At 39.0% G+C, this 21,213-nt stretch overlaps 1 protein-coding gene across 8 annotated transcripts; it reads right to left on the bottom strand.

Annotated features, from left to right (window-relative positions):
• Positions 1 to 453: 453 nt before the first annotated feature.
• On the bottom strand, positions 454 to 19,663 carry PACRGL (parkin coregulated like). 8 transcript variants are annotated; one of them, XM_042251843.1, is made up of 10 exons: positions 19,503 to 19,663; positions 16,233 to 16,300; positions 15,961 to 16,115; positions 14,650 to 14,717; positions 11,796 to 11,886; positions 9,009 to 9,143; positions 8,823 to 8,870; positions 8,397 to 8,537; positions 4,276 to 4,356; positions 454 to 1,223 (listed from the first exon to the last, which is right to left on the bottom strand). In XM_042251843.1, exons 2-10 carry the CDS (start codon positions 16,282 to 16,284, stop codon positions 1,167 to 1,169), a joined length of 828 nt encoding a protein of 275 aa, XP_042107777.1. In that variant the 5' UTR covers positions 16,285 to 16,300; positions 19,503 to 19,663; the 3' UTR covers positions 454 to 1,166. The 8 variants fall into 8 exon arrangements, with proteins under 8 accessions (XP_042107777.1, XP_042107781.1, XP_042107778.1 ...); XM_042251847.1 differs by having other exon boundaries at positions 8,430 to 8,537; XM_042251844.1 differs by having other exon boundaries at positions 19,525 to 19,663.
• Positions 19,664 to 21,213: the final 1,550 nt, after the last annotated feature.

The following is a 21,213-nucleotide window of genomic DNA, read 5'->3' as shown; positions in this document are numbered from 1 at the left end:
CAAGACTGTTGCCTGCCAGGCTCCTCTGTCCACGGGACTCTCCAGGCAAGAATACTGAAGTGGGTAGTCATTCTCTTCTCCAGGGGATCCTCCCGACCCAGGGATCGAACCTGGGCCTCCCACAATGCAGGCGGATTCTTTACTGTCTGAGCCACCAAGGAAGCTCCTTCTGGGATGGAGCTGCTGCTCTAATCTCCATCTCTGCAGAAGGCTCAGTCAGCCTTGGACTTGGTGTGGCTACTCAGGGCCCTAAGGCTCTCCTCCTGCCCAGAAGGTGGAGGGTCTTCTTGTTTTCTGTTTCTCTCCCTCTACTCCTTTCTCTGTAGAAAGATCTAGAATCAGCTGTTATTACATCAACACTCAGAACTACACTTATAAGTAATACTTGAATAGCTTTTTCAACTAAGCTAATTATAAAACACAAGTAAGCACAACAAAATAACTGAATACATGTAAGAGTTTTAAGATTTTAATTTCTGAATATCTTCATGTACTGAATACCAGTATTTTCAGACTATGAAATAAACATATATTTACTTAAATACAATTAACACCTAAATTTAGGTAGTTTTAATGAGTTGTAATAAACAACCATACTTAAAAGAGAATTTACACATTAAAAATCTTTTTCTTAAAGTAGAATACTCTGGAAAGAAATTTTTTCCAAACACTCTATATTATAAAATACATACTTACAAACAATATAATTAACAGTGAATTCACAAATATTTGTCCACTATTTTAAACTCCCATAGACTTGATAAATATAAAGCCCAGGAAATGGCAGAATGTCTAAAAGTAAGTACACAGGTACAAACTGACTATATAAATGTTATATACAAAAGGCACCAGAAAATACATACAAACCTATCCACTGCAAACCCAATAACTGCTGTTCACACAAATCACAAAAAAGAAAGAAAAAAATTAACCCCACAAGATTGTACTATTATGGAACATTTTTAATAGTTTTCCATTATTAACCATTCTTTCTTTTTGATGAATAGCTTGTACTATGATTCGGTGGACTTGTGTATACACCCATCCAAGGCCAGTAATAATGAAGGATGGCTGTGATTTACAGAAGAATAAACTGAAGTGACTCTGAACAGGTTTTGCAGATACCCATGGTCAGCGTTTAACACCCGTCATTCAGGCTCCTTTCTTCAACAGCATATGGAGCAATATGTCGGAATTTTAGATTTGATGATGATAAGGCTTTCCTGTCAACAGAAAAAAATTTTAGCCTCATTTGTTATCATGCAGCGTTCCCCTAAGAGGTACTATGTTGATAGGAGTGTGCCTAAAATAATGTTCAAAGCTCCAAACAAACAAACCAAATAGCATGGGAGCAGAATGATGGAAAAAGAAATGGAACCTTTTTCCTGAGTTAAATAGAATATAGGTTATCTCTTTCTGTGGTTTAAAAATATTTAACTAGAAAAGTAGTTAGAAACCAGACTACCAGTTTTTTAATCGATCTCTACCCAATCACTTCCCTATCAAACCTGGGGCTCATTACTTTTCTATACCTCAGTTTCTAGCTCTTTAAAGAGGGATAACAACAAAATCCACCTCTGACGGCTGTAGCAAAGATTAAATGAATCTAATGTCTAAAATGTACTCAACAGAGTACCTATCATGCAGTAAGTTCTTACTTGCTTGATAAAGATCAGGATATGTATTTGTAATGTACTTTCTCAAGACATACATATACATCATTTAAAAAGAAAACTGAATCAGGCTAAGAATGAACCAGTTTCAATTTAAGGCATATAGTAAACTGATGAGTTCTAAGAAAAAATCGTCATGGCTGTCTGTAAGTAATATTTCTATTTCCCCAGAAGTTGAGTCCTCTGATCATTGTAATACACACGAGCCCTAAGAAATAAGAAACTAGAATACCGAGAAGATTGTCTCATAAAGACCCATCTCCAATATTAAAAGATATAAACATTGAAGTTTTTAGAAAAGGAAGAACATCGTTAATCTCATGATGGAATATAAAGTCCCTAAACTCCAATACTTTGGCACCTGATGCAAAAAAACTGACTCATTTGAAAAGACCCTGATGCTGGGAAAGATTGAGGGAGGGAGAAGGGGACGAGAGGATGAGCTGGTTGGATGGCATCACCGACTCAATGGACATGGGTTCGGGTAGACTCCGGGAGTTGGTGATGGACAGGGAGGCCTGGCGTGCTGCGGTTCATGGGGTCGCAAAGAGTCGGACACGACTGAGCGAATGGACTGAACTGAAGGCAAGTACAATAGTAATTGTCATGGGACAGTCTTTGATATGTGATCAAAACTTTCTATTACATTAATTATTACTAAAATATTATGTAAGACGTTAGAAGGAGGGAAAAAGAACAGAAAAAGTCTGAGGGAATACCCAACACTTAATAGTTTTTATAACTTCAAAATCTTTTTATTCTGTATAAACATGACTAAAAACTAATAAGATTCAGTGGCAATAAGAGAACATCTCTGCTAGCTGTCACTGGGATCCTTGAATTGGTCACTTACATCCTCTGTATACCCCCATTTCTAACCTGTGCCTGTGTGTATGCTCAATCATGTCCAACTCTTTTTGACTCTATGGACTGTAGCCTACCAGGCTCCTCTGTCCATCGAATTTTCCAGACAAGAATACTGTGGAGTGGGTTGCCATTTCCTCTTCCAGAGGATCTTTCTGACCCAGGGATCAAACCTGCATCTCCTATGTCTCCTGCATTGGCAGGTGGATTCTCTACCACTGAGCCACCTGGGAAGCCCATTTCTAACCTGTATTTACTCACAAACTGTCCCCTCTTCCACACATACCCCCATGAAATCTAAGGTGCTGGGCTGCCCTTTTCTAGTTGCCCAGGCCCAATATCAGGCCACAGAATGTACGAAAACCATCTGCAGAGTTTCAGATTGAAAGTCTTGCCATCATTATTTAGCATCTGTTTATTTGCATTCCAGAGAAGAAGGGGCAAATTATTTCTCATTCTAATTCTCAGAACAGCAAGCACATTTATAAGCAAGAAGAATTCCTTTCTGTGCTGGGAAGGGATACTGGACTGACTAGGGTATGATTCTGTGCATTTTAACAAGGTGTCTGAAGGTTAACCCTCCGCCTCGACTCACACAAAAAGAAACCCATTATCTAGTAGCCCAGCGATTGACTTTCACATTATAAACTTTACCCTAGAACTTCATCATGAAAAAAAAAAGATCAATTTAAAAAGTCACTGAAGTTGGTCAAATTAAGTAATTTAGGCAATGCTTAAACTAAAATATCTGCCATATTAAAATTCTATCGATCATGTAAATTTTCTTTATAATCAAGTACCTAGAGCAAAATTGAGTTCTGCAATGTTAATCCCATGCAACTCTGATTAAATGTAACATCCAAAACATGGCTGAATCACTGCATTATGGAAATAATTCCAACACTAGAATATTTGAATCATCTTTCAAGTGACGAAAATTCAATCAACCCAGTTATTTGACAACACACAGAGAGTAATGAAATTCCTCACATCCTGGTACCTTCCTGCAAGTAGAATAGTTGGCTAAATCACTCCCCTGTGTGCACGTACACAGGTTCAAGCGAGCACACACACCTTCCAGACAGAACAACCCAGCCATCTGGGAATCTCATCTCTACCTTTGCTTACAGACAGACTTCAAGCTGTTCAGACAGAAAAGATGACAAATAAAAGGAAAAAAATCCCTACTCTTTCTTCCTCTTAGTCCTTTTTTTTTTTTTTTTTTTTGAACTTCCCAATGGTAAAAGCAAAAACGTCCAAAACACTTTAAACAAAAAAAAAATCTGGAGGGCTGTTCTACAAAGGAGTGTCACACGGTCAACAGTGAAAAGTGCACAGGCCCTACATTTATACAACCTGGGTCTGAATCCTTGTGCTTAAAAACAATGTGACCTACTATTAATATACAGCATAGGGAACTACATTTCATAGTAAGCTGTAAGGGAAGAGCATCTGAAAAAAAGTTTATATATATATATATGTACGGATATATAGCTGAATCACTGCTCTGTACACCTGAAACATGACATTGTAAATCAACTATACTTTAATTAAAAAAAAAAAAAACAAACTGAGTGACCTAGGCAAGACAGAAACTCTGAGCTTTAAAAAGAGAATAATAATATTAACTCCACACAGTTACTTGAGCCTGAAGTGAGATAACATGTTATATGATTAATTTTATAATATGACTATAATTTTTAGAAACTACGGTTTATGGGGAATAATGCTCACTTACACTTCCGCCATGCTGCTCCAGCTTCTGTAACGCGGTGGTGATTGCTTCTTTGAATTTCTTGTCCCTTAATCTCTTAGAAAGCTTTGAAAATAAGATTAAAAGAATGAAATGATATAAAAAAATAACACTAGTCACCATAAACATTAGTAAAAATTCACTAATAGGCTAACTAGAAATAATACCATTGAATCTTTACTATAGAGTAAGCATATAAACACCACTTATTTTGTTTTAGATTGCAAGGCTTCTTTTAGGAAATATCTTATAAAAACTTGCATAGAATAGATGTCACTGTACCTGTTTAAAAAGATGGATTTATATTATTTGATATAATACCAAACTTACAGAATCTGCTCCAGAATTACCATACTGTAAGTATTCTAGAGTAAGGTTTCTAAGAAATTACACTCTTTCCCATTCTGTAATTTGTAAGACCATCTGGAGGACTATGATGGAAAGCTAAGCCTCTAAAGCACATGTGTTTCCTACAGTCAAAAATGGAAGAGACAACAAAGAACAGAGCATTTGCATGAATAATTCACTAACAGTGACAGGCAGACGAATCCGGCTAAAACCCACAAGATCACCTAAAGCCCCCAGCTACGTCCTGAAGGTCCCTGCTTGGACAGGCGGGGAGCTCTGACTGAGATGAGAGCGAGCACAGGAGTCAGAATAACAGGAGCAAAGAGGGAAACCGTGCGGTTCAGGCCCTCAACACAACTCCTTGCTGTGTTCTCCCACCGAACGTCTGCAGCACTCACCCAAAAACCTGAACCTTCCAGCCAGAGCAGGACTTGCTCGTGGCTCCACTTTCTGAGGAAAAAAAATGGAGCCCAGGCAAGAATTCCCCATCACCAAACACTTAGCAAGCCCCTGTCCTAGAGCTGGTTTCTGGTTCTTCGTCTTTCCAGGTCTGAAAGTGACCAGGACAACTCCCACCACTGAGCACTGAGTAATGGGTTCTTTCAGCCAGGTCATCGAAGGTTACGGAGGGTCAGAAGAGACTCCCAGAAAGACAAAAACTGTGACAAAAGCAGTTCTAAAAGGGGGACAGAAAGTGCTTATCAATGTCCTGGGGATGAACAAGGAAAAGTGCCTCTTACAGATCTTAGGTTTGTTTTCAGATCATGTTACCCTTGGACAGATGACCACAGGCAGACCCACAGACCACCACCATCTCATCACATAAACCCACTGAAGTACAGATTCTCAGCCCCACAGATTACTTTATCAGACTCTCAGGACAAAGGTCCAGGTTCTGCATTTCTAGCAAGATTCCCAGGTGATGTATTTATTTCTTCCTTCAAGTTTGAGGATCACTGTCCTAGGGTCAGTGAACAGTCTCTCAGAGTTGAAGCTCACAAAGGATATGACTTATTTCATATATGAAGAAAATCAGTTGTATGTACGTTCAGTAACTGGTTTTGAAATTTTTTTCCTAGAAGAGCCCTTTCTTCAATTAAATGTCTAATGTAGAAGTCTGTGAGACATGAAAGTGCAGCCTTTCTGGCTGAATGGGTGAGGTGGGGAGAGGAGGGAGGAGGAGCAGTTAGCAACTCAGTGGTCCTCACCATGTGTGGCTTACAGACCAGGGATGAGCCCCTACATATCCTGTTTCCAGGGCCCTCTACTCCTTGGAATCTCATGAGGGTGTGAAGACCAGTGTGGTAGCTAGGTCTCCCCAAAGTGTTGCCACCCCAGGAAGGGAGGAGGCCCTTTCAGTCAGTTCTTGTCTTAGGAAAAGCAGAGCTCTGAGGAGGTATGTCAGTGACTGAAGATAAATGCTACTGTATCTCTAAAATCAATTAAGAGAGTTTAACCATAGATCTAGTCTCCTCCCTCCACCATGGTGGGCAGGGCTGGGAGGCTGTTAGGAAGCTCCACTTCCAGTTAGGGGAAGGATCCTTTTCTTTGCACTTCACTTCCTCTTTACCTCATGCCAGTTCTCTCAGCAGATGTCCTTGCTACGTATTTCTCCCCCAAAACAAAACCAACCTCCACAAGGGCAGGGGGCATGTGTGGTTTTGTTTAGTATCATATTCCCTGTGCCTCAAATAATACCTGACACAAAATGGGCCGGTAGAGAGCAGCAGATTTATGCTAAACTGCTGATTGTCTGAACCAAGCAATCTAAAATTGATTGATTTTTATGGCCATCATGAAAAAAATTCACAAACAATAAATGTTGGAGGGAATGTAGAGAAAAGGGAACCCTCCTGCACTGTTGGTGGGAATGTAAACTGATATAGCCATTATGGAGAACAGTACAGAGATTCCTTAAAAAAACAGGAATAAATCTACCATATGACCCAGCATTCCCATTTCTGGGCACATAACCTGAGAAAACCACAATTCTAAAAAACACCTGCACCCCAACATTCATTGCAGCACTATTTACAACAGCCGGAACACAGAAGCAACCTAGATGTCAATCAACAGATGAATGGACAAAGAAGATGTGGTGCATATATAGATGGAATACTACTTAGCCATAAGAAGGAATGAATTTGAGTCAGCTGTAGTGAGGTGGATGAATCCAGAGCCTGCCATACATTGTCAAGTAAGTCAGAAAAAAAATGTATTGTATATTAATGCGTATATATGGAATCTAGAAAAATGGCTCTGATGAACCTAGTAGAGAACGAACTTGTGCACAAGCAGGGGAAGTGAGGATGGGACAAACTGAGAAAGTAGCACTGACATATGTACACTGTGATGTGCAAAATAGATAGTGGGAAGTTGCTATATTACACAGGGAGCCCAGCCTGGAGCTCTGTGACGACCTAGAGCAGCGGGCTGGGAGGAGAGGCGCGAGGCTCAAGAAAGAGGGGAGATATACATATACAGGTTTGGTCCTTGCACTCCTGGATGGAAACCTCTAAACTCTTGGACGGTCTTGCCAGGTAAGAGTGACTTTGTTTACCTGGGGCCTTGGGCCACACCAGATAGTCAGTGCTAACAATGTGATTTACAGTCAGGGCCTCCAGGCACCAGGTACCAGCTCAACTTCTAGAGGCTGGAGACCAAGGTCAACAAGGCAGGCAGACACTGATGTCATGTGACAAACGTCTAATGAGAACCCTGGACACCCAGGCCCCAGTGAGCTTCCCACCCTGGCAATGTTCCATGCGTGTTGCGACACACCACTGCCGGAAGCCACAAGCGCTGGCCCCCCAGCTCCACCAGAGAGACAACCAGAAGTTCCACACACAGTCTCTTCTGGCCCTGCTCTACGCAGCTCCTCCCTTGGGCAATTTCAGCCTGTATCCTTTCACTGCAATAAACTGCAACACTGAGTACCAGCTTCTCTGAGTTCCATGAGTCATTTCAGCAAACCTAAGGGTGGTCCTGGGGGCCTCCTGAACTGCAGAGTATCCCAATTTAGGTTGTGACAGGGTTAAACTCATAACAGGAAAATGTCTCAACCTGAATCCTGCTGCTGCTGCTGCTAAGTCGCGTCAGTAGTGTGTGACTCTGTGCGACCCCATAGACGGAAGCCCACCAGGCTCCTCTGTCCCTAGGATTCTCCAGGCAAGAACACTGGAGTGGGCTGCCATTTCCTTCTCCAATGCATGAAAGTGAAAAGTGCAAGTGAAGTCGCTCAGTTGTGTCTGACTCTTCGCGACCCCATGGACTGTAGCCTACAAGGCTCCTCTGTCCATGGGATTTCCCAGGCAAGAGTACTGGGGTGGGGAAGCCATTGCCTTCTCCAAACCTGAAGTCTAGAGACTCACTAAAAAATTACAATGTAAAACAAAGAAAAAAGATGAATAACATAGCTCTGGCAACATCCAATTCCACAAGAACACTTATAAGCTCTGCTTAGAATTCATAGATGATCCACATAGCCATGAAGACCTCACACTGTTCATTAATTTTTGCCCATTCAATTCTGTTTACTTTTATCACAACTCTACATTTGCTCATGCAGATGCTTTCCATTAAAAAAACAAACAAACAAAAAAAAAACTGAAGAGACTATATTGCCCATTAGTAAAAATGTTTAAGAACAACTAGGTCTGATGTCTATACTTGTTGGTTACGATGATGAGGTTTTTTTCAAGGTTTTGAATCATTTTAATGATTAGTTTGAAGCCATTACATCAGAAAACGATACGTACACACAAGCCCTCTCCAATCTTTCCAGCACTTACACCGGTAAGCAGGTGTTTCAGGTGGTCATTGAGAGAAGGACCAACGACGACACTTAACTGTACCAGAGCATTCAATCCTCTTTCAAACACTTCATCATCCACGTGGACCTGGGGAGGGTTGGGTGGTTCATGGTACACAGACAGGGAGGGAAAGGGGAAAAGGAAGGATGGATAAGGAGAAAGGGCAAGCAGGTGGACAAAAAGTGAACATTCAATATTAGAAAATGACCAACCAAACCCAGGATTTAAAAAAATAATCTTTAATACAGGACATCTAGAAGCAAAAGATAAACTTGGGTTGACTGAAACATTAAATAAAATATATTGCAGCCTACAGAAAGACTGACTTCAGGTTCATTATTTTTTCTAACTACTCAAGATGTCCCTCTTTACCTTCAGTACATCTTCTAAAGGTATCTTCCAGTAAGGAATCACCTGGCCCTGAAAAACAGTGGCCGAATTCTGCACACACATTGAAATCACAGGTAAAGAACAAATTTGCATAATATTTGAAAGGAAAAAAAAGATGTAAAATATTCTAAATGTACTGCAGAAAGTCTAAAGGAATCAAGGACATACCAGAGCTGCCTTCAGCACAGGAATCAGTCTAGGAAGCAAAGGCACAGCTTTCTCAAGAGCGCCTGTGACCAAAAGTAATTCTCTAAAACCCTCCTTTGACACAAAGGTGTATGGATGTTTAGTCTCTCTCAGACCCTGCCAAAACAAACAAACAAAAAACAGATTTACTACCCACTACTCATGTAAGTGAAATCAAGTTTTAGTGTTATTTTCCTATTTGTGAAATATAATTTCAATCATTACAATTTCAATTAAACTAAGAAATTGTGGAACATGGGATATGCATGAGACAAAAAGGATCTTTAACCAAGAAGGAAAGGGAAAAAAGTAATAAGAAAAAAAAATAAAAGGAACAGCAAAAAGCAAAGGAGAAGCAAGGAAAAATAAATGAAAAAAAAAAAGAAAAAAAAGAGGAAGGAGGATAAAAGAGAGGAAAGGTAAATAAAAAGAAAGAGAAGAAAAAAACTTACTATGATACCAAAAACATGTTGTTTATACTCCCAAACACTGCCAGAAATCACAACAAATTAGTCTAAAATCTATGCTACTAAATCCCACTTTATAACTGCAAAATTGTTGGATCCCCTACCTTAAAGATGACTCTGCAACTTGTTTAATGAGTCTCTAAAATATTTTGTCTCCTTCACATTTAAATACTAAGATACTTAGAAGACAAATCTTATACTGTATTTAAAATGCATTGTAAGATTTCAAATGCCATTTTTAACATCAGAAAGTCAAACAAAAATATGAGGGAAAACTGGACTCCATTCTTCCACTGTAAGGGACAAATGTTTGATCCTTGATTAGGAAATTAATCCTGCACGCCTGCATGCCGTATAGCAAAAAAAAAAAAAAAAAATCCCAAACAAAACTACCTGCTTCTAAATGGTGATGAAACACTTCTTTTCCTACATGCCGTCATGCTTTTGAAAACTACACTGCCAAGCACACTGGCTCCACAGAGCACAGATTCTACAGTCTTGGGAGCAGCCCTATCCTGTTCATTTTAGAGCTGAGGAGCCTTAGGTCAAGGGGAAATGGATTCAGTAGTAGTGGTTCTGTCACTGTTTCGCCATTATTAAATGAGGAGAGGGGAAAGAGAAAAGTTTACGCAGGACAGAAATAAAAACAGCGGTGTTTGGAAAAACAGATGTTTAAAAGATTGATTCTATGAGATCTAAACTAAACTCAGAGTTCCGTTAAGGATTCCTCAAGTCAAAGCACTGCCCCCATCTTATGATTAGCTACAGTATGTTTCCAAAGGTATCACTATAGTTTTGATTCATCTAAAAAATTGTGTGCTACCATATACAAAAAGTTTAAAACTCAAAAAAAGAACTAATGAAATACAAATATCTTTAGTTTGTAACACAAAGTTCAAAAGAGACTGATTAAAATTTAATTTCACAATAGGCTATCCATAAAAATACACTATTTCTTACACCAAAATACATTCTGCAGGCTGAGGTACAAATTAAGAAAAGCTAAGACCTAAGATAACCTGGTAGTCTTCAGAAGTAATTGATGTCTATGTGCTAAGCCGCTTCAGTCATGTCTGACTCTGTGACACTATGGACTATAGCCCACCAGGCTCCTCTGCCCATGGGATTTACCAGACAAGAATACTGGAGTGGGTTGCCATTTCCTTTTCCAAGGGATCTTCCCAACCCAGGGATTGAACCCACATCTGTTACATCTCTAGCATTTGCAGGCAGGTTCTTTACCACTAGCACACCTGGGAAGCCCCAGTAGTAACTAATGTGTCCATTTAAAAGAGTAAATAAACTTGGAAAACTGAAGGAGGAATTAGAAATTCTAAGCATTCACTACAATTAAGATATCTCAATCAGCACAACTGTCTACTTTTTCAGCTCTGCTGACATCTGGCCCATCCCACAAGTTTTACAGGAAAAGCAAATGTTTCTTTGAGTGAAGCAAAAAATAATCTGAAATTTTTCAGTGTCATATCTTTTGGATTCCTGACTACTCTATGACTTATCCCAGAGGCACTGCCAATTCAGATTAATACCATCAAGGCTCTACTGTAAGGACTTGCTTCTTAACAGCAACAAGAACAAAAATGATCCTGAAGTCTTAAAGAAGACGAGTTAAGGTTAAGTACAACTGGTTAATTCATTTCTCAAATTCTGTCTCTAATTCTATACATTTATAAATAACATTCACAAAAGATATCTCTGACTCACTTCAGGCTAATACTCTGCCAACTTTGTTCCTGACACAAATGTCAATATACAGGAATATATGAGAAGTTTTTCTGAAATCCTCTACAAAAATCATCTCTATGATATTTTACTTAAAATGTACAAGAAGGCAAAAGCCCTGAAAATTACCCAAAAGAATGTTTAGGTAGTTGATATCAGTTCCCTAAGAAACATATCATATTAAAGGTGACTTAATATAGGTGAAAGGTTCTAATAGGAAAGACCAAAGTCACTGTTCACTGATTCTAGTATGAGTTTAAATGATGATATCCTCCTGATTTGACTAGTTCAATATGATTCCAAGCACTTTAAATTAAGTATGAATATTTTATCTACTTATCTACAAATCCCTGTGCAGATTAATTTCATGTTTATAAAGCTGATTAATCAGTTTCTAAGAAACATATACCATTCATAATTAGTTCCTAAGGAAGTGTGGTGTTTTAATATATGTTCTTTGGCTTTTATTTCAAAAGTAAAGAATGAGATTTACTGATGAGTTACAAAATAACATTTAATGCAATTAGAAAAAATAAACACTCAGGAAAAATAGAGTATTTACCTCAGCTAAAGTAATAAGAAGAGGATCGAATGGAAGCTTTTCAGGAGGACATTCCCACTGTAACCTGTGTTTTACTGAACCATGGACCAACCTAAAATACAAAAGTCAGTGAACGTGATAAGAACAAGAGACTTACATACTAAACAGTGATTAATCAGGATATACATATTCTTTCTCCACCATAACCATATTAGAAGTATCTTGTAACACGCAGGAACCTCATGACTTTAAAAGATATTAAAAAGGCACCTTATAGAGCAATAATTGCATATTTACAATCCTACAAATTCCTACCCTTTTAACAAAATTGTTTGATGACTAAACTACACATCTCCACATTTGTTAAGCCTACAGTTTTGGAGTGCTATTTGCGTCTTAGTGCAAATGTTACATTTGTCATAACTGTAACAAAATAGTTACTCCATAGACAAACCAATAGCAAACCTATCACAAAATAAGCAAACAAATGTGATAATTAGAAATAATTTTTTTTCATTAGCAATATTAATTTTCAGGTACGTATTTTGTGCATGCTAAGTCACTTCAGTTGTTTCCAACTCTGTGACCCTAGGAACTGTAGCCTGCCAGGTTCCTCCATCCATGGGCTTCTTCAGGCAAGAATACTGGAGTGAATATTCACTGCAGCACTGTTTACAACAGCCAGGACATGGACGCAACCTAGATGTCCATTAGCAGACAAATGGATAAGAAAGTTGTGGTACATATACACAGTGGATTATTACTCAGCTATTAAAAAGAATGCATTTGAGTCCATTCTAATGAGGTAGATGAAACTGGAGCCTATTATACAAAGTGAACTAAGTCAGAAAGAAAAATAGCAATACAGTATATTAACGCATACATATATGGAATTTAGAAAGATGATAATGATGACCCTATATACAAGACAGCAAAAGAGACACAGATATAAAGAACAGACTTTTGGACTCTGGGAGAAAGAGAGGGTGGGATGATTTGAGAGTATAGCACTGAAACATGTATATTACCATATGTGAAATAGATGACCAGTCCAAGTTTGATGCATGAAACGGCACTCAAAGCCGGTGCACTGGGATGACCCAGAGGGATGGGATGGGGAGGGAGGTGACAGGGGGTTCAGGACGGGGGGACACATGTACACCCGTGGCCGATTCGTATCAGTGTATGGCAAAAACTACCACAATACTGTAAAGTAATTAGCCTCCAATTAAAATAATTAATTTTTTAAAAAAAAGAATACTGGAGTAGGTTGCCAAGCCCTCCTCCAGGGGCCTGGCCCAGAGATTGAACTGGTGTCTCTTACATCTGGACTAGCAAGTGAGTTCTTTACAACTAACGACACATGAGAAGCCCATATATCATTTAACCTAAACAGAAATAATCTAAAGGAAAGCCAGGTTTTATTTCTGTTAAAGAGAAGAACACTGAGGCCAGGAATATGCAATGGCCCATGCAGGGTGAAAAAGTGGCAGCTCCTTGAATTAAAGTCTCTGCTGTTGCTGCTTTTTAAAAATATATATATATATTTTAACAGCCTTTATTGAAGCAGAACTTGAAATAAAAATGGACACTGTGAATACAGTGTAAAATTTGGTAAGTTTTGATGTATGAATCCATCCATGGAAACATCACCACACTCATGACAGAGAATTTATTCATTACACTCAACTGTTATTTCACACTCCTTTTGTAATGTTCTCAACTTGGCACCTTCTGCTGCTGCTGCTGCTGCTAAGTCGCTTCAGTCATGTCCGACTCTGCGACCCCACAGACGGCAGCCCATGAGGCTCCCCCATCCCTGGGATTCTCCAGGCAAGAACACTGGAGCGGGTTGCCATTTCCTTCTGCAGTGCATGAAAGTGAAAAGTGAAAGGGAAGTTGCTCAGTCGTGTCCGACTCTTAGCGACCCCATGGACTGTGGCCCACCAGGCTCCTCCATCCATGGCATCTTCTAAAGAACACGAAAGTGTTATTTTCATAATCCCAAGAAGCCTAGGCAGCACTGTTTTCACATTTTTAGCAATAATAAATTCTCAGAGTGGGGAGAAGGTATAAGACCTTTAAAACAGTTTCAGTTCAGAATGTAAATACAAAATAGTAACAATAATAAATTTAAAAATGCCTCCTGAGCATACTTTTCACTCCTAGCCCTCCAAATCTGAAAATACCATTAAAAAACTACATTTCTTTACATTTCAAACACCAAAAAGAATGCTATGATTATTCTTTCCACAATGAAAATAAAATGTTCTATCATCTACAACAGGTTAAAACTGGATATACTTAGAAGAAATTAATGTTTCTCAGTAGTGAACTCTTAAAAGCATAGCCTTCTATTAGTAACCTGCATTGCTTTCTTTAAAATAGCTTGATGTCTACCCAGAAAGAATACAAAAGTTACATCAAAAGAAAAACAAACAGCTATACTACTCATTAAGAAATATAAGTTCAAATAAAATTTGAAATATCTGATTTCTGAAATATAATTTTAAAATAACAAAACAACTTCATTGAATTGTCAACTTCCAGTTCAGACAAAAGGGATTATTTATCTGAAATTTTCCCAAGCCTATGAATGCTTAAACTGTTTTAGAAACTGTTTTAGTCAACTTCTTCAATTATCTGGTGGTTTACTATAGATTTATCAATAATTCTCTTTTGGAATTAAAATTATTTTTTTCAACAGTGTCCCAGGATCTATATCAATCCAAAAGACAAACTATGAATAAATAATTCACCTTTATTTCAACCTTCCTAGTAAATAAAACTTTCAATACAGTTAAAATGAAAACTGTATTGATTTTACTCAATTATTTTGAATAATATAGTCAGTTATAATTTGTATTGATCTTACCTGCAAGGAATACCTCCCTTAGAGTAAATAGCTGCAAAGGCAGAAGGGGCTCGTGACTGTTCACCAAACTAAAATTGAAAAAAAAAAAAGACAAGAATATAATAATTATTATTATCATCTCCACTTAGTGATACCTAATCAATTTCAATCCTGCTGAGGTCAAAGGCAAACAGACATCCTGACTTTCAAGCCCACCAAGCTTGTATCATTCTACTCAGAAAAATGATCAATCCTCTCCACATTTTGTATTTCCTTTAACCTTTGTTTCAGAGGCTTGCAGGTAGCTGAAACCACATATAAAATAAGCATACTATAGATAAGTATTTTTAAATCTAAACATTATAAACAAATACAATAAAGATAATATATCTTTCCACCCCTCCTCCACTGTGACCTTTCAAAGTGAAGGCTAAATGGAGAAAAGGTGTACAGGCAAAGTAGATTCCTGCATATCACATACGCCCTACTTGTCCTCCATTCAAATATGTACAGTCGGGATGGTCAAAGAACCTAAAATTTCTTGATGCTGCAAATGACAAAAGGAAGAAAAGGGACACAGAAGCTTAAACTATTTTCCATTTTTCTTTTATAAAGTCAGACAATCTCCTCTTGCCTTTGGATAGTTCATTGTACCCTTGCTTAAGTATCTGCTGTATTCTATCTATCTGCCATCGAAGTCTGTGTCTCAGCCACTCTCATAATCCCCGTTAAAGGCTGAAACCATCATCATCTATGTAAGGCTCGACCAAACACCATCTGGTGTTGGAGCACAAGTGTGTTTACTTTGTGGATAAACTGACCTAGAAACTTATAGTTATGTACTTTTAATGTATATAAATCTTATGTTTGTTAAATGTGATTAATCTGCTCTGAGAAAGCAAAAGAAAGCAGAATTCTTGTGGAGCTAATTTGCAGGTCATAAAGAAATGGTCAGAGGTCTTTATGCAACTATGAAAGCATGTAATTCATTCTAGGCAATGGAATTAGAAGGTTATTCATTGATATTGGGAAGGACAATAATCACAGTAAATTTTAAAAGAAATAAAGCTGATATGCAATTTATTTTATACTCTACAGTACTCATCCATGAATGTGATATGACATACCAAAGCCAACTGATTTCTAGTTTACACCTTCTCATTCCCACACTCAGTATTACCTCCATTCTTCATCATGATTACCATATGCCTTCCTTCACAACTAGTTTAAAACTAATAAAAGAAACGGGAAACCATTCAGAATGGCTCAACAGTATATAAAAGTCTAATACTTTGGAAAACCTACTAAGTCAGGAATCTCTTTTGTACCTACCGGGTTAATTGTTTTAGGGTTAAGTTTATCACTTGGTCGAGGATGAAGTTTTCTTGCAGATTCTGGAGAACTGGTTGATGATGAAGATTTGCTTTGTTGAACTCTAGTCCCATGTTTTACTTGTGCACTTGATGATGTCCTTTGATCACAGTTATCTGAAAAAACCAGAATATCAAAAAAAAAGAAGTGAAAGCTCACCCTGCATTCATCCGTACAAAACAGTGTGTCATTAACAAAATATACCTCTTCATTTAAAGAACAACATTCTGTACCTGTAAGTCTGTTTCTCATCTGTACGCCCCTATGGCACTCTGATTTCTGCATTGCTTCTCCTTTATTCCTGCAGTTACATGAAACTTGATTTCAACATTGTTTCTGGGGAGGAGGATTCATTAACAATGTAAAGACCAAACCTAACAGAGTAGGAAATACAGTAAAAGCACCACAGAAAATGTATGGTATGGAGCAAAATGCCTAAAAAGGCAATAAGAAAATATGAAAATTATCAACTTTAATAATACCAATAACAGTAAATTAAAAAGCATCTGTCACGCCAATGAAATTTTTTTTAAAAATCTGTAAGCAAAATGTATAAAAATATGCATTTTTCCATTCAAACAGTCCAAATACACTTTTAGAAACTCAGTTGTAATCCTCTGGCCATATACAGAAAACATAGAGTAGATTTCTGGGGAAAGTGGTTGGCACGTCCTGTCTCCACTTTCTCTGGCCTCTGTATTTCCAGAGTCCCAGTGTTCACATCTGGATATCAAGTGCTACATTTCCTGTGACATAATGAACTCGCCTACTAAACGGACCCCTTAAACTTAACATCACCCAAACTGACGTTTTCACACTGAAGTTATGAACCGCCTGTCAGTTCAAAGTACCACCAGTTTTCTGATCTCTCAGGCTGAAAAATTCAGGATCTCTATTGTCTCCTTTTCTTCCATTTCCAACACTCAACCCTACAGATATGATCAATGTGACATGATGAAGTAGAAGGAGCTCTGGGCTCAGATTTGGGAATGCCTCTCCTCTTTACTAATCACAGGTTTATGAACTGAAGCAGATTGTTTAATCTTCCTAAGCCTTGATTTCTTGAGCTCTGAAAATGGGGGAGATACTAACCCTATCGAAGCTATTACTGAAGGTTAAAGAAGATATGTCAAGCTTACCCAGTGAATGATGGTTCACTTCTCCCTCTCCCATAATTCCCTCTTTGCTAACAGGCAGTCTCTAATTCGTAGCCCTTGTTTTCCTGCCGAATCAAATTATTTCAAAGAATCTTCCACCACACACCCAGACTTATACACTCAACTGCCCGCTGGTATTTCTAGGTCTAGCTCCAAACCCAAGTTCCACGCAGGCTTTCCGATCATCAGTTTCTCAAATGCACGTTTCCACAGCACTTGGATTTCTGCCTCGCTTCCTTATTTCTCCTTGATTACTCCAATCCCCCATTTACATGATGCTCCAAATATTCTTCCATTAGAGTACTTCCCACTTTAAGTCTTTAATATAGTCATTTTTCTATAAGATCTTCTCTTAAGGCCACATAGATGTAGTCATCTACTTGTAAATGACAGCTTTTCAAATATCTGGGGACACAAATCACAACTCTTTAGTTCTCCCTTCTTCAATATAAACATTGATGGCTTCTTAAACGAGTAATAACATGCGATTATTTTAATTGACTTGACAAATTAGAAATCTTTACAAGGAGGGCAAAGTTCCATGTAGTAACATTCAGCCTCCAAATATTTTAAATACAATGTGACCAGATCAAAGTACCCTGCCAAGATAAACTAAATGTAAGATTATTTCTGTAACAGAGTAATTTTAAATTTCGATTTCCTTAATTTGATATGCTGACCTAATTTTCTCAGCCTGCTACCAGCAGATGAGTTACTTCCCAATATCACACTTCACATTCATCCCCAAGGCACTTTCTAAAAATACGGTAATTATTAGCTCATTAAATTTGTTAGATCCTATCCTAAGCTAACACAGACTTTAATTATGACCTATTTAAAGTGCAACTTAATACTGCCATTCAGTGACTATTCAACAAGTTGGAATGACACAATTTCTATGTTCCTTTATGTCAAACAGCTGTTTCTATAAGGTACTAACTGGAAAGTGCTACATTAGATTTTGAATAAGTTCAAAAGACTACTGAAACTCTTCATTTGAAAAACATGTTAGAATATTGAGCTTCCAAAGGTTTTAAGTATACAGGACAGTTTTTTTGTGTGATACAATTATGCAATTTTCAGCAGCAATACCAAAACATACACACATACAATGATGCAAACATTTCCCTGTCCACTTCCAAAACACCTATGTTAGAACTTCTTTCCAAAATAGTTTTTCAGTCACTGTTAAAAGTATCACCCTTTACCTTACAGACAAATGAAGTGTACTCAATTTTTAAAAAATAATATCCACCTGGGAGCACACCATCACCAACAAACCCAGAGCATGAATTGTTTGTAAAAGGGAAAAAAGGTTAATTCATCTTACACTAGCTTTTTCATTAAATAACATGTGAGGGCGGTTAATGGTGGGAAGAAGTGAAAAAGTAACTCTTTCGTGTTATATATATTACAAAGGATACCATTCAATCTTTTACAAAACAATATAAAGATTCTAAATAGACACTAGAATCTATTAATCCACTTAACCCCAACACCTAAACTATGTCACAATATCAAGAGAGCAAACAAATTAAGCAAGGCCCCACTGTGGACCCTCATTTTTCACCTTAGGTTTCCTTAGATGCTGCGGGTCATCTACAAGGGGTTACAGGCATCAGGGTCTGTGCTAGGAAAGAGTACTTTTCTTTGATTGTTTTGGACAGCTCAATATATCTTATTTCTTTTTCCACGTACCTATTCCTCCCACACTTGCCTTTGAGACCACTGCACTAAACTAACTGCTAAATTCCCAGAGACAGAAGTCACTTTTTTTTCTACTCTCTCATCTGGTGTTTGGAAGGTCCCAAAAGTGTTAACAGGAGCCCCACAAAAGAAGGTGAACTCCATCTCTAAAGCTCCTTCAAATTTCAAAGAATAGCGACACAGCCCAGTATTCACCTATCCCAACCCTTTTCACCGTAAAGAAAATCCAAAGAGCCAGTATTAAGGGTCTTCATATTTCCTTTCCATTTCCCTAGCCTCTTCGCCTCCAACATCACACATTTCCCAATACCTAAGACCAGTCCAGGGCCGAGATGTTGTCAAAATTAGAAAATGAGGACATGGAGAGGAAAAAATGGAGAAAAACAAGAATTGTGTTTTGCTTTTTTTTTTTTTCTTTTCTTTTTTAAAGAAAGTCAGATAAGAGTGGGTAACGGCGCCAGTTTCAAATAAGGCAACTCTCAACCAAAGCCAGACCAGGAAGGGCGCGCTCAGGGCGCTCAGCATCTCCAAGCTCCTTAGCAACGTGGTCCCGTGGCCATAGCAACTGATCAGACAGGAAGCCGCCTTCGCCGAGAGAATGAGAGTGGCACAGCGGATCCCCGCACGTGTGCAGCTCACCGCTCTAGGGACCGATTCCTACCGGTCCTCTTTCCCACCGCGATCTGCACACCAACCAACCAGCACCCGCTGGGCCACTAGCCGCCGGTCCCGTCGCCGGCCGCTGGGGACCGGGAAAAGCAGGTTTCGCAGAGTTCCCGGATCTTGCGGCGCCGCGCAGTGACGTCACACGCACCCTGCGTCCTCAAGCCAATAGCGTGGAGGTCGCAGAGTTGTGCGGGTCAGGAATGGTTGCCCTGGCAACGAGGCGCCCAGTATTGAAAGTGCAGCTCGCGAACTTGGCGCTCAGTCTCCAGTAACAAAGGGGTACCAGGAGCAGAGTATTTTCGGAATGATCGAGTCAAGGAACAAAGGAGAATACAGATTCCTTGTACTACCTGCGCCGCAGCCTTACCCTAGTCTATGTATTTAACTCGTACGTTTCTCCCGCACACTTAGCTCAATGGTCTCCGTGTATTATTGCCCTAAATCCTCTAATAGCTGAAGACCCTGAACTTTCGCCCCAGTGTTTTCTACGGCTAAGGCCAGAGCCATCTGCTAGCCGAGCTGTGGAATTTCCTTTCCTGTCATATTTTACTAATTCATATGAAGACTCTGATGCTGGGAGGAATTGGGGGCAGGAGGAGAAGGGGACGACAGAGAATGAGATGGCTGGATGGCATCACCAACACGATGGACCTGAGTTTGAGTGAACTCCGGGAGTTGGTGATGGACAGGGAGGCCTGGCGCGCTGCAATTCATGGGGTCGCAAAGAGTCGGACACGACTGAGAGATTGAACTGAACTGAACTGATGCTGTTGCAGTCAACTGAAGTGCAGGAGTCGTAGGAGACGCGGGTTCAATCCCTGGGTCCCGAAGATCCCCTGGAGTGGGAAATGGCAACCCACTCCAGTATTCTTGCCTGAAGAATCTCAGATGGAGGAGCCTGGTGGCCTCCATAGGGTCACAAAGAGTTGGACGCGACTGAAGCGACTTAGCACATGATACAGCCATACTTTAATTTTAAAATCAGTGTGTTTGTGTACCCCCATATTATTTCTGTAAAATGAATACTGCAGGAAAATGCGTGTCCCCTGGCAACTGCGACAAAAGCATTTGGTGTCATAGAAAAAAACCCAAACCCTTTCAGCCGTGTCTATTGTGTACCTTTCTAACGTCCTCTTTTTTGGTCAACCCATGGCCTTAACTTTTTGCTCAGGTAATATCTGACTATACAGTTGACACTGTTGGAACACTGCAGGAAGTGTAATCTTTCCCCACCCCTGATACACCATGCTTGTTCTCTTAATTGCTGCCCCAGAAGCATTTTCACTAGACTCTTGAGTTTCTTCAGGACCAGACTGTGCCTTTTTTCTGCTTCTCCATTTCTAGGGCATTACAATGGTGCCTCAGGAAATAACTCTTTAAATAAATGCACTGAACGAATGAATTCTATGCATATCTAATTTCTCTAATGTTCTGCAAAACTTGCATACAAGTCTATCTTAACTTTTAAAATTCATTATATTGTATTTGCCTATAGTCTCCACCAGACTGAAACTATTTCCATCATTTTCCTATCCCCAATATCTAGCCCAAAGCATATGTAAGTAATTTTTTAAGAAAAAATAAAAGAAAATCCTATTTCTTAGCTATTTTCACCTTATCATCTCTCTTCTCTAGCTTCCTGCAGATTTACTGTATCACCTGCCCCTTTCTTCACTCCTAGCAT

This window comes from Ovis aries, chromosome 6 (genome assembly GCF_016772045.2).
Source record: "Ovis aries strain OAR_USU_Benz2616 breed Rambouillet chromosome 6, ARS-UI_Ramb_v3.0, whole genome shotgun sequence".
Classification (NCBI taxonomy): Eukaryota; Metazoa; Chordata; class Mammalia; order Artiodactyla; family Bovidae; genus Ovis; species Ovis aries.
Note: the sequence above shows the minus strand (reverse complement) of the source record. Positions and strands in the feature narration are given on the sequence as shown.

What these genes read in the sequence shown, in the direction of transcription:
- PACRGL (XM_042251843.1), bottom strand. Translation starts at nt 16,284, where the DNA reads ATGCAGAAATCAGAGTGCCATAGGGGCGTACAGATGAGAAACAGACTT. An exon ending in ACCCTAAAACAATTAACCCG is followed by an intron (nt 14,718 to 15,960) that starts GTAGGTACAAAA and finishes TTTCAATTTTAG; the next exon opens with TTTGGTGAACAGTCACGAGC. An exon ending in CTTTAGAAGATGTACTGAAG is followed by an intron (nt 8,538 to 8,822) that starts GTAAAGAGGGAC and finishes AACCCTCCCCAG; the next exon opens with GTCCACGTGGATGATGAAGT.